Genomic DNA, 11,941 nt, shown 5'->3' with positions numbered 1-11,941 from the left:
CTCGGGGAGGGGGTGCCGGGCACTCGGGCTGGGCCCAGTGGCCGAGCTGGACCCACCGGGGCGCCTGGGGTGGCCTGGAGCGGCCCGTTACCCGAACTGCTTTCTGGGTCCCTAGGGACGTGAAAGATAGTGAGCTTCCCGTCCGTGGAGGTGTGCAAGTGGAGCCTGCGCCGGGGTCGTTCAGGCTGGTGAGGCGGGACTCTGTGCTGGACGCACGCCCCCTCCCAACGTGGGGACCTGCTCCTCGGCCCCCCAGCTGCAGAAGCTGGATTGTGTGCTGGGCCAGGTAGCAGAGGGAGTGGTTACAGGGCCTCCTATTCGTCGCGCGCGGACAAAGCCGCAGGCTGGTGTCAGTCTCCTGGTGTGTGGCCTCCGTTGAGCACACCTCCAGGGGTGCAGTGAGCCGGAAGATTAAGGAAAAGCTGGGAGAGCAGCACTGCCCTGGGGCAAATGGGGTCTGAGCCCAGAAGAGGTGGCACCACCTGGGCATCTACAAGTGGCAAGTTTGGGAGGTGTGAAGACAGGACAGCGTGAGTGTGAGACCTGTGGTGTGTGTGCGTGTGTGCGTGCGTGTGTGTGTGTGTGTGTTTATGACAGAGTCAGTAAGAAAGAAGAGCCCAGAGAGGGCAGCTGAGACCCTCCGAAAGGAAGGGGCTGGGGAGAGAAAGGGAAGAGAAAAGAATGGGTGATCAGGAGAGAAGATGGTCCATGTGAGAAGGCAGCAGAGTGAGTAGAGGAAGGACAGTCATGGGGTGTTGTGTGAGAGCCTGTGTGTGCCCAGCACCCTCCCCTCCAGCTGCGACCTCGAGGGACCACTCACAAGGGCAGCTGCAGGCCCACAGCCCCTTGGACCACAGCTATAACATCCAGACCACCCAGACAGGGATGGGTGCTTTAGGAGGCGTGCCAGGCAGGAGTCGTGGGACCGTCCGGAGGAGGGATATCTGCCCAGCCTGGGCCCCTCTGTCCAGTCACACCAGCTCTACCCTGGCCAACCTTGCCCCATCCTGGCTGTGGGAGCAGAAGAAGACAGAATGGGTGGGTTAGGGAAAGGGGGTACCTCAGTCCCAAGGCTCTGCCTCTTCATCAACTCCTCTCAGTCCCTTTGAACTTGGGAGAGTTAGGAATCGCCCAGGGTAGCCAGTTGACCCCACTGGTTCAGGAATTAGAGAGATCTGGCTTTGAACCAGGTCCCCTAGGTGAGCCCTCTTGTGTCTTAGGATGCCACCCCTCAGTCTTGGCCGGTGGGTGGGAGATAACACGGGACTGAGGATTAAATGAGGTAATGGAAGGAGAGGGCACAACCAGTCACTCTGGAGGCACAATGTCACCTGTGGCTGCCACTTTGACGCTTGGAGCCAGGTCTGAGCTGGGCTGTTGTCTGTCACTCTGCAGATATGCAGGGAGCATTTGGGGTCGCCTTCAACGAGTTTATCCCCAGGCTGCCTTCGGCAGGGCCAGGAAAGCTCTGTAAATATTTATCCATCCCAGTTCACAGCTTTCAGTGTTGATGAAAGCCCTGCAGCCCAGTGGGACAGAGGCTGCCTTGGCTCTCGGAGCCAGTAGGGATGAGGGTGAGGGGTCGGGAGAAGATTAGGTGTAGTGTGGGGCAGTTGGTGGATCTGCGTGTTGCACGGCTACACAACTTGGGCAGGTTGCTTGACCTCTCTGAGCCTCAGAGGAGCATGGTGCTGCATAGAATCGTGTAGTGATGCTCCCCATTCTTTCTCACAGCCTAACAAAGTGCCCTTCCATCAGGGTCGCCTCCTTCTGACAGCAGAAGGCAGAGCCGTCGTTATTAATTATCTCCATTGGACCAATAGCAAACGGAGGCTCAGAGAGGGGCAAAACTAGCCTGGCCTTACCCAGCAGATTCCTGGCTTGGGGTCCCTTATCTCCCCTCTACGAAGTGCCTCCCGTTTTCTGGATTGGAGGTTGACCCAGGCACTGACCCCAAGCCAGGAGACTAAGTCAGCTGAGAAGTTCCTCAAGTATGTTTGAGGCTGTATTTGGTGCCCTGCGAGAGGAAGGTGGGGTGGGTGAGTTCAGTGCCCACCACAGGCAGGCCAAGGGAGGCTCCTGGCCTAGGAGGAGGAGGGGGGAAGGCATCAGAAGAAGAAATACTTCTCAGGAATGTGGGTTTTGGAGACCGGCCAAGAGTTAAGGAGGTGGGGGGAGGGGGGCATTGTGGGTGGGAGAAGCATGGGTCCCCAGTCTAGGCCCAGCTGTGTGACCCACCCAGGGCAAATTCCTTGACCTCTCTGGGCTCTCTTTCTTCCTCTGTGAAATGTGGTGGTCCCTGCTACCCAACCCTCCTTGCACTGTAGATGGGACCAGGCATGGTCTGTGCCCACCACCCCACCTCACAGAATCCCAGCAGCCTTGGAGGACCAAGCACGCCAATCTTAGGGATCTGAAAAGTGCTCTGGGCCAGGACTTGCAATTAGGGTGTCTGGCCCCAGGCCAGAAAAGACTCATAAAGATGAAGTGTAGGATGTCAGGTTTCCCCTAGTAATGGGGAAAGCGAGACCAAGAGCCATTAAATGATGGGCTCCAGAGAACAAATGTTGGAAAATCCTGCTGGCCAGAGACCTCGATTCTAGTGACTTCTGCTCACTCACTCTCCAAGACCAACGAATGTGACGCGGACAGTGAGCATGAGCCTCTGGCTTCCTGGGAGGCTCTGCACAAGTCACTCTTCTCTGGGCCCGCAAGCCCCCTTCTGCTAGCTGCAATTCCTGTTTATGATGTAGTCTGGGAACTTTGGGGCAGCAGGACACCAGGTGGGAAGTGGGAGCTGTAGCACGTGTGGTGAGAGCAGATTTCCATTTGTGGGAGAGGAGGGCCCACAGGGCCAAGGAGCCGAGCCAGGGAAGGGGCTTTTCTCTGTGCCAGATGCTGCAGTGGGCTCCAGAGAGGGAGGTTATTCAGCCCTCTGCTGTAGTACCTTCCCCATCTGACAGAGAAGTCAAGGCTAAAAGAGGGCAGGGACTTGCCCAGGGTCACTCTGTCCAGGGTGAGCATGGCCTAGAACTGGGCCTTCTGAATCTCAGACTGTGGCTCTTTCTGTTGGACTGAGAGTCCCATGATCCAGGGTCCTGGACATGGACCTATAGTGCCTCATGGGGGCAAGAGAGGAAGGCATGGTGTGTGTGTCCGTGACCCACCCTCCCTCCATGGCTGGCTGGCCCAGGCCTCACTGGAGGACAGAGGAGATGAGAGATTTCTGCTCACAGGCATAAATAGAGCTGGTAGGCTGGGCTCTGGACTATTTGGGACTCCCAGGGGACAACCCAGTCTTACTCTTTCCAGGATTGGGGGAAGGAATCTGTTTAACCAGGAAGTCAAGGGGGTAGTGTGGGGAGAAGGGGCAGGCTCTCATGGCTTGGCACACAGACCTGGGGTCCATATCCTCAGTAGGAGACCTCACATATGTAACATCCCCATCTTATTGGGGGTGTAGGGGTAGAGATTCCATGAACTGGCAGGGTGCCTGGGAAATAGCAGGTGCTTAAAATTTTCCCATTCCTGGGGCTCCTGGGTGGCTCAGTCAGTTAAGCATCCGACTTCGGCTCAGGTCATGATGTCACAGTTCATGGTTTCGAGCCCCATGTCGGGCTCTGTGCAGACAGCTCAGAGCCTGGAGCCTGTCTTCAGATTTTGTGTCTCCCTCTCTCTCTGACCCTCCCCTGTTCATGCTATCTCTCTCTCTCAGAAATAAATAAAAAACATTAAAAAGTTTAAAAGAAAATTTCCCATTCCTTCTCTTCTGTCACCAAGGTGAGGGCAGCCTGGATCCCTCCTCCAGGGGAAGGGTGGCTCCAGCCTGAAGAGCACAGCAGAGGTAGTAGGTAGGGAGTGGGTTGTGACCCCAGACAGCTGTTATCACCTGCCAGCTGTTACCTGGGCAAGTTGTTTGACTTCTCTGGGCTCTCTTTTCTCATCTGAGAAATGGGGGATAATAACAGTAGTGTTAGTGAGAGGTCCCATCAGGGGCTAAGAGCATGTCTGTGGAACCGGTGGTACGGTCCTGGGTACAGGTGAACTGCAAGAGTGAGAAGTACTTAACTAGCACTAAATCCAGTGTCAACAGGAACCCACAAGCCAGGGAGGCTGGGCTCTGCCAGGTAACTGACCATTCAATAAGCAAGCTCTGAAATCAGAGAGCTGGTCCAAGGATTTTTCTCACATCTCAGGTAGCTGCACCCCTGGGTATTCAGAAGACCCCTTTCTAGGGGGGTGTTCTCAGGGTTGAGTCTGGGTGACTCTGGGAGGTTGAGTTATTGGGGACTCTGGAATTGAGAGACTAGGGGCACTGGGACAATAATCAGAGCCCTGGGATGCCTAGGGCCTGGGAGAACTGCCAGAGGCTAAGGGCGAGGGTGGGGCCTGGGTGGCCTGGCTCCCACCCCAAATATGGCTGTGGGGAGGCCCCAGCTGCCCAGACCAGTCAGCTCCAGACCAGGCAGGCACGTAGTCTCTAGCCAGTGAGTGGCAGGGCTCCATGCTTCTCCCGCTTTGCATAGTATCCCTAGTATCTCTGCCTCCTGCTTGGACACGAGAGTCCTCACCTGGCCCCGCCATGCCCTTGCTGCATGACCTTAAAGGGTCTCCCAACCTCCCTGGGCTTGTACTTTTTTTTCAAGTGTGAAAACTATGACCTCCGTCCTGGATGTTGCAGAGGGTGGGAGCTCTGGGTTAGAATTCCCATCTGTGGTGCTGGGGCTCCAGTCCGGCTGGGCTGGGTGGGGCGGGCATCAGGGCTTGTCTGTTTCCCCTGCCCAAGCATGGATCAGCACAGGTATTATCCCCATCTGTCAGGTGAGCAAACCAAGGCTGTGCTGCTGGGCTGCAGCCCGGCGCTGGTGAGTGGCAATAATGGGGGCCCTGGGCAGGAGCCGGCTCAGGTCATTGGAGAGGGCAGAGGTGGGGGTGGGGGTGGGAGGCAGGAAGAAAGGGAGGTGAAAAAGCTTTGCTGGGATAGGAGGGGAGGGGATCAGTAGGGGAAGGAGGAGGAGCCTGCCTGGCCTTTTCTTCGAGAAAGCTCTGTGGGATCCATTCCTGGGTGTGTGTGGAGAGTACAGTCAGGGGCTGTGCCCCCCACCGAGACCTTACTGGCCCAAGTGGCTGGACAGGCAGCCCAGGCTCTCTAGGAAGAGGGAGGATATCTGAGCCAGCCATGACAAAGGGCCCCGTTGTGTGATGGCTGGCATGCCCCTTCGCCCTCACTTTGCCCATCCTCGAGGCAGGCCGGGGTTGAGCATGGGTATGCTGACAGGCCATGAGGTCCTGAGGCCTGATCGGGCCTTCACAACCTCTCTCCTGCCCAGGATGCACACCGCCGCCCCCCTGTGAGGAGGGGGCCCCAGCCCTGGCATGCAGCTGCTCCCAGCAGCCGGGCACCTGCCGCTACCGCCCAGGAGACTCCCCAGCCGGCCAGCAGCCCCAGACCTCCCCGCTGCGGTGTGCCTGACCCACCCGAAGGGCTGAGTGCCCGCAACCGACAAAAGCGGTTTGTGCTGTCGGGCGGGCGCTGGGAGAAAACAGACCTCACCTACAGGTAGGGGCCAGTGGCTGTGGGAGCAGGCTCTAGACCTCTACCTGTGTGTCTGTGTGTGAACTGCCACCCTCACACCTGCTTCTTGAGACATGTACTGGAGCCAAATCTCTGTGATTAGTAGACCTGTGTGTTCACCGTTCCCCAACCCCCCAGCCATCTACTGACCAACTCACTAAACCCCAACTGAGATGCACATGCAGACAACACCCCACCACACCCATCCCCTCCCCCCAGCAGAGGGGTCGTAGCTCTGTCAACATGCAAAAAGTCTCAGCACACATCTGGTGGCTCCACTGACATGCAGGCGTGGCCTTCTGTCACCGGGGCAACGCCTACTGGGGACACAGTTAGCACCAGGCCCTGGGACTCTGTGGTAAGTGAGGGAAACATGGCCCATCCTCTCGGCATTAACCACATCTTTGTACAGACCTACTATCATAGCTTGGGGTCTGTGCCGGTGGGAACAGAGGTGAGCGTGCAGGTAATACTGGGAGTGATGAGGAAGGTCAGACCTGTCCTGCAGGTGGAGGGCTGGCCTGGGACAGATGGCCTGTGAAGGATGGTGTGGTGTCGCAGACTGGAGCTCAGAAATGTTCCCGGATGGGAAATTTAAAACCAAGACAGGGGGCAAGGGGCAAGGTCTCCCCACAGTGAGTGGCACCATCATGTCTAGAAGGTGGGTCTTGGGGTTCCTGGTCCTGCATTCTTTGCACCAAATGCAGTCACTGTGCACCAAAGGCCACACAAACCCACGCAGAGACGTTCCCATGCGGAAGAGGGACCGCAGCTGAGGCCCAGAGCACACCCGGCGCGTGTCCCAGGTGCATGCATCCCCACTGAGCATCCAGGGGCAACTCCTGGCCCAGCAGCCATCAGGGGGCTGTCCCAAGCGAGGCCCAGGCCCCTCCTCCTCCCCCCAGGATCCTCCGGTTCCCCTGGCAGCTGGTACGGGAGCAGGTGCGGCAGACGGTGGCAGAGGCCCTACAGGTGTGGAGCGAGGTGACGCCACTCACCTTCACCGAAGTGCATGAGGGCCATGCTGACATCATGATCGACTTCACCAGGTGAACCGGTTACCTAAGACCCCTCCGGGAACCAGCCCCACCTGTCAGTAGCCTCTGACTCTGCCCACCCACCCACAGGTACTGGCATGGGGACAACCTGCCATTTGATGGACCTGGGGGCATCCTGGCCCACGCCTTTTTCCCCAAGACTCACCGGGAAGGAGATGTCCACTTTGACTATGATGAGACCTGGACTATCGGGAACAACCAGGGTATGGGGGACCCATTTTCCAGACGGGGCAACTACGGGTCATAGAGAATGGGGATAGGCCCTTGACCTGGGCTCTGGAGCTTGAGCGTCGTGTGGTGGGCGGTTTGGGGATTGCTGGGCTCTCTCCCTTTTTCAGGCACAGACCTCCTGCAGGTGGCAGCCCACGAATTTGGCCACGTGCTGGGGCTGCAGCACACGACGGCTGCTAAGGCACTTATGTCCCCTTTCTACACATTCCGCTACCCCTTGAGCCTTAGCCCGGATGACCGCAGGGGCATCCAGCACCTCTACGGCCAGCCCCGGCCAGCCCCCACCTCTGGGCCCCCAGCCGTGGGCCCCCAGGCTGGGGTGGACAACAACGAGATTTCCCCGCTGGAGGTGAGGCCCTGCTCCCAGCTCCCTTCACCCTCTGGCCTCTGTGGCTCCAACGTGGGCTCTTGCTCAGCCCTTCTCTCCCACACCAGCCGGAAGCCCCACTAGATGCCTGCGAGGTCACCTTTGATGCAGTCTCCACCATCCGTGGTGAGCTCTTCTTCTTCAAGGCGGGCTTTGTGTGGCGGCTGCGTGGGGGCCGGCTGCAGCCTGGCTACCCTGCACTGGCTTCTCGTCATTGGCGGGGACTGCCCAGCCCTGTGGATGCAGCCTTTGAAGATGCCCAGGGCCACATCTGGTTCTTCCAAGGTGAGGGGGACTGGGGTTCATGCTCAGGAGACTTCCAAGAGCCAGGTATGTCATGGCCCAGGGTAGGGACAGCCAGGCAGACATGATGGGCAAGTGGGAAGGTGCCCCGAAGCCTCAGGGCCAAGGGAGAGTGTGGCTCACTTCTCTGGGTACAGCTGAGAGGCTCCCAGAGGAGATGGCTTTCAAAATGGGAGAGGACAGTGGGCCGTGCATCCGTGCGTGCAGCCCTCAAAGCCATCCTGGGAGGTATGTGTGATCAGTATGCCTGTTCTAGAAATGAGGTCTCTGGGGAGGAGAGGTGGTGCAGCGACTTACCTAAGGGCACAGTTTGGAAAAGGCAGAGCAGGGATTTGATCTCACTCGGGCAACCCCAGAGCCTGTGGTGTTAACTTTCAACTGGGAGAGACAAGAGCCTGGAGCATTCTAGGTGGCAAGGAGCCTGCTGAGGCAAGGGTGGAGCCCAGGGAACGGTTTGAAGCACTTGTCACAAGGAACCAAATGCCAGGGGAAGGAGCAGAAGCTCAGAAGGCCTCCTTCCTGTTTAGAATAACCTTTGCCATGTAGTAGCTCCCAGAACATGTATCACCCAAGCTTGTCCCCATTGATGCCAACTTAAGGGTGCCGAGCGGGATTTCTGGCCCGAGTGTTTTATGGAAAAGGAAACTGAGGCCGGGAAAGACTGTGGCAGTGGTGGTGGCCAGGTGGGTCCACGGTGGCCTGGTGCCGTGGTTGGGCAGCTCCACTGCAGCCTCCCCTCTCTGGCAGGTACTCAGTACTGGGTATACAACGGCGAGAAGCCAGTCCTAGGCCCTGCACCCCTCTCTGAGCTGGGGCTGCTTGGGCCCCCCATCCAGGCCGCTTTGGCCTGGGGCCCTGAGAAGAACAAGATCTACTTCTTCCGAGACGGAGACTACTGGCGCTTCCACCTTAGCACCCGCCGTGTGGAAAGCCCCGTTCCCCGCCGGGCCACTGACTGGCGAGGGGTGCCCTCAGAGATTGACGCCGCCTTCCAGGATGCTGATGGTGTGTTGTTGGGGGAGGGGGGAGGAGGGCGGTAGGGGAGTGGCTGGTACAAGTGTAAGAGCCGTATCGCCCACCTGGTGGTAGCTGGGCATTAGCTCCTCACCACGGGTCCTTTGTCCACCCTCCTCGTGCCAGGGCAGTGCCATGCTCCCATGCTGCAGATGGGAAGACTGAGGGCCAGAGAGGTGCCAGGACTTGCCCAGGTCCCTCAGTCATAGATGGTAAAATAGTAACTGCGGCACACTGAGGACCGATGATGTTCTAGGCAGAGCACTAAGCTCCTTATGTGTCTCCTGCAGTTCTCAGAACAGCCCTCTGACATAACACTTGTTATGAACCCAGTTTCCAGAGGGACAAACAGGTTCAGGTGATGAGGTCCCTAACTGGGCCACTCAGATGGACAGTGGGGGGGCCAGGCCTCCCACCCAGGCAGTCCCTGCTCCTAACCACTGAACTGGCCTCCCACCATCTTGAAGGACTAGAGTGGGACTTTCAGGCCAGTACTTTCTCCCCTGTACCCTCAAGCTTGCTTCTGTGCTGTCCCCCATCAGGACCTGCTGGGAGAGCAGTCCTGTGGTAGCTCTGGGGCTCTGGGTCACCCGCAGGGCCCAGCTTGGCTCAGGATGCCTGTCCATAGTCTGGCTGGCAGATACAGGAGTAGAACTGACATGGGGTTGGGGTGGGGTAGGGTGAGGGACACTTGCTTTCCTGAGAGGCAGGGGTTGAGTTTCTGAGACTCCAGGCATCTGTCAAGCTGGATGATAGCCCAGCTCAGACCTTGGGGCAGGTAGTACTCCAAGGGATGGAAGGTTCCAGAAGGGCCACCTTGGGGCCTGCAGGTTTCAGGAAACACAATAGCAGTCAAACCCTGACAATGGGACCTCCCCCTGTGCCTGTCCGTGAGCACATCCTGACTGGCAGGTGCAGGGCCCAGTGTCCACTCATCCAGGCCTGACCCTCCTCTCTCTCCTCAGGCTATGCTTACTTTCTTCGAGGTCGCCTATATTGGAAGTTCGACCCTGTGAAGGTGAAGGCCCTGGAGGGCTTTCCCCGCCTCGTGGGCCCTGACTTCTTCGGCTGTACCGAGCCTGCCAACACTTTCCGCTAACCGACTTGGACACCCTCAGCGCTCCTGACCGCTGCCAGGCCACTGATATTGGATAGATGACCAGTGGCCATCCTTGTGTCTGTGGGTGCCAGGCATAGGTTGGAGGCTGTGTTTCCTCAGGGGGGTGGGGAGGGGGTGCTGTCACCTTGACAACTGCAGGAAGGGCCACGCAGGTCGTGGTCACCTGCCAGCGACTGTCTCAGACTAGGCAGGGAGACTCTGGCATTACTTGAGGGTGAGGCTGGACTCAGGCCAGCCCCACCCAACCTGTGCAAGTCATAGTCAAACCCTCCTGTCCTCAGTTTCTATATTTGTCCCTCAGGGTAGCACCTCAGCGGGGCTGGGGGAGCTGAAGCCCCCATTCTCTCCCTGCTGTGAGGTTCCTGCAGGGTACTGGCACCGGGGGGCCAGGGGCCTCACTGCCTTCTGCCCTTTCCTGAGAGGTCAGCTCTGGACAGGTGCTTGGAACTGCCTGTTTTCTAGTTGGTGATCCTAGGGATATGTTCTCCAGCATCCAGGCCAAAAGGTCCAGAGTCAGCTGGGGAGGGGAGGGCTTCCTGCTGGAGACCCCGGGCCCTGGAAGCCCCAACATACCTCAATCCTGTCTTGGGCTAGATCCTTCCCAGCCCTCATCCCAGCACTGGGACCCTCCAAAGTCATGTAAATGTGTGTACAGTGTGTACAAAGCCTTTTTTTTTTTTTTCTACTGAGTACTGTCATTAAATATGGTTATTTTCTACTTGCCTGCCTGGGTTCTTTCTTTAACTATGAGGCCAGGAGGCGGGAAGAGCTGGGGACTTGGGAGCCAACTCAGGACCTGCTGTGTTCTCATCACAGCCTACTCCCACCCACCCAAGCTTCTGGTCCTTGGGCTGGATGCAGTGCCCCGGCTCCTCTTGCTCCATGTCTCCATCTAGCCTGGGGGGGACCGGAGTGGCTTTGTAATAGATTCCCTGCTTCCCCTCTGGCCCCTCGACATCCTCCACTAAGTGGTGGCCACTTCATCTGATCATGCCACACGCAGCCTTGATCCTAAAATACTTTGTTTCTCACTGCTGTCCAGACAGGAACAAAACTCAGGGTCACCACAGCCGACCCCACCTCTCAAGCGTCTCTTTGCCCTGCCTCCTGCCCCACGCGTATCTTCTTCATAGAAGCACCTATCACAGCTGCCATTTTATTAGACTGAACCATATGAAACTGTCAGCAGCAGGCCGTTTTTGATCTGCTGCATCATGCAACCAAACACACGGATGCTTTGATGCTTTCATTACTGTTAGCCCCACTCCCGGAGGCTGTAAGCTCTGCAGGGCAGGCCTATATCCTTTCGCTCAGCACCCCACAGCTGCACCTGCTGTAGGCACAGAGAGCAGAGTTGAGGAATGGAGAAGTTTCCCTCTTCTCCAGCTCACCCACGCCGCAGCCAAACCAAATACCACCTGGGCCTTGGAATCCTGCCACGCCTGGGGAGCCCTTGCCCATGCCAACCCCTCAACCGGTGCTGTCCTTCTGCCCACCTCCACAGCCGCAGGAACAGCTGTGGGTCTGGAACTGGGGCATCTGTTCCTAGGATCCCTCTTATCTACTCAATTACACTGTGTTTTTCGGGTGGGGAAACTGAGGCACGGGTAGCTCTGGCCTCCGGCCTCGTTTTGCTCCTCCTCCATTGGGCTGAGTTCTAGTCCCAGCCGTGAGGCTGGAAAAAAACGCCGCTTGAGTCTGGGCCTCCGTTGCTATTTCTGTCCGTGAGAAGTTCTGAGTACCTCCACTTGGGAAGCAGCCTGGAATAGAGAAACGGGTCGTGGTTCCTTTAAGGGGCCCGAAGGGGCGCTCCCGGGCCTTTTGTTAGGGAGGCGGCGGCGCGCGCGTCAGCGTCAACGCCCGCGCTTGCGCACTGAGGGCGGCCTGGTCGTCGTTTGCGGCGGAGGCTGAGGAGCCCGGCGGTGGCTCGAACACCTGATCTGTCTGCCCTTCGCCTCCCGGCCTTGGCTGTTCTCGGCTCGGCAAGCCCCGGCTCCTCCTCAGTCCTCCCGATCTCTCGAAGCCCGGCCCCAGCCGCCCCTCTCCACCGCCAAAATGATGATGATGGCGCTGAGCAAGACCTTCGGGCAGAAGCCCGTCAAGTTCCAGCTGGAGGACGACGGAGAGTTCTACATGATCGGCTCTGAGGTAGCCCGCGGCGCGTCCCCGCCCTCGCCGGCCCCGGCCCCGCGGGAGCCTCGGGGCGGGTCTGCGCGCCGGGAACGCGCGTCTCCATTCATCGCGGAGGGCGGGCGCGCGCGCGCGGTGCGTTC

General features: G+C 58.4%; 3 protein-coding genes across 5 annotated transcripts in view; all 3 read left to right on the top strand.

The window, feature by feature from the left end:
* The window catches only part of CUNH22orf15 (chromosome unknown C22orf15 homolog), a 12,081-nt gene extending 6,528 nt beyond the window's left edge, over positions 1-5,553 (top strand). For both annotated transcript variants that reach the window (XM_077745901.1, XM_077745900.1), the window contains one exon: positions 5,331-5,553. In XM_077745901.1, the coding sequence (XP_077602027.1) occupies positions 5,331-5,473 (143 nt within the window). In that variant the 3' untranslated portion in view covers positions 5,474-5,553. The remainder of the gene's footprint in view (positions 1-5,330) is intronic.
* Positions 5,554-5,576: 23 nt separating this feature from the next.
* On the top strand, positions 5,577-10,352 carry MMP11 (matrix metallopeptidase 11). Its single transcript, XM_077745899.1, has 6 exons — positions 5,577-6,624; positions 6,703-6,836; positions 6,972-7,213; positions 7,300-7,516; positions 8,282-8,539; positions 9,514-10,352. Exons 1-6 carry the CDS (start codon positions 6,608-6,610, stop codon positions 9,645-9,647), a joined length of 1,002 nt encoding a protein of 333 aa, XP_077602025.1. The 5' UTR covers positions 5,577-6,607; the 3' UTR covers positions 9,648-10,352.
* A 1,175-nt stretch (positions 10,353-11,527) lies between these two features.
* The window catches only part of SMARCB1 (SWI/SNF related BAF chromatin remodeling complex subunit B1), a 35,049-nt gene continuing 34,635 nt past the window's right edge, over positions 11,528-11,941 (top strand). For both annotated transcript variants that reach the window (XM_077745931.1, XM_077745930.1), the window contains exon 1: positions 11,528-11,816. In XM_077745931.1, coding sequence (XP_077602057.1) covers positions 11,724-11,816 — 93 coding nt within the window. In that variant the 5' untranslated portion in view covers positions 11,528-11,723. The remainder of the gene's footprint in view (positions 11,817-11,941) is intronic.

Source organism: Crocuta crocuta, unplaced genomic scaffold (genome assembly GCF_008692635.1).
Source record: "Crocuta crocuta isolate KB4526 unplaced genomic scaffold, BGI_CrCroc_1.0 scaffold344, whole genome shotgun sequence".
Lineage (NCBI taxonomy): Eukaryota > Metazoa > Chordata > Mammalia > Carnivora > Hyaenidae > Crocuta > Crocuta crocuta.
Note: the sequence above shows the minus strand (reverse complement) of the source record. Positions and strands in the feature narration are given on the sequence as shown.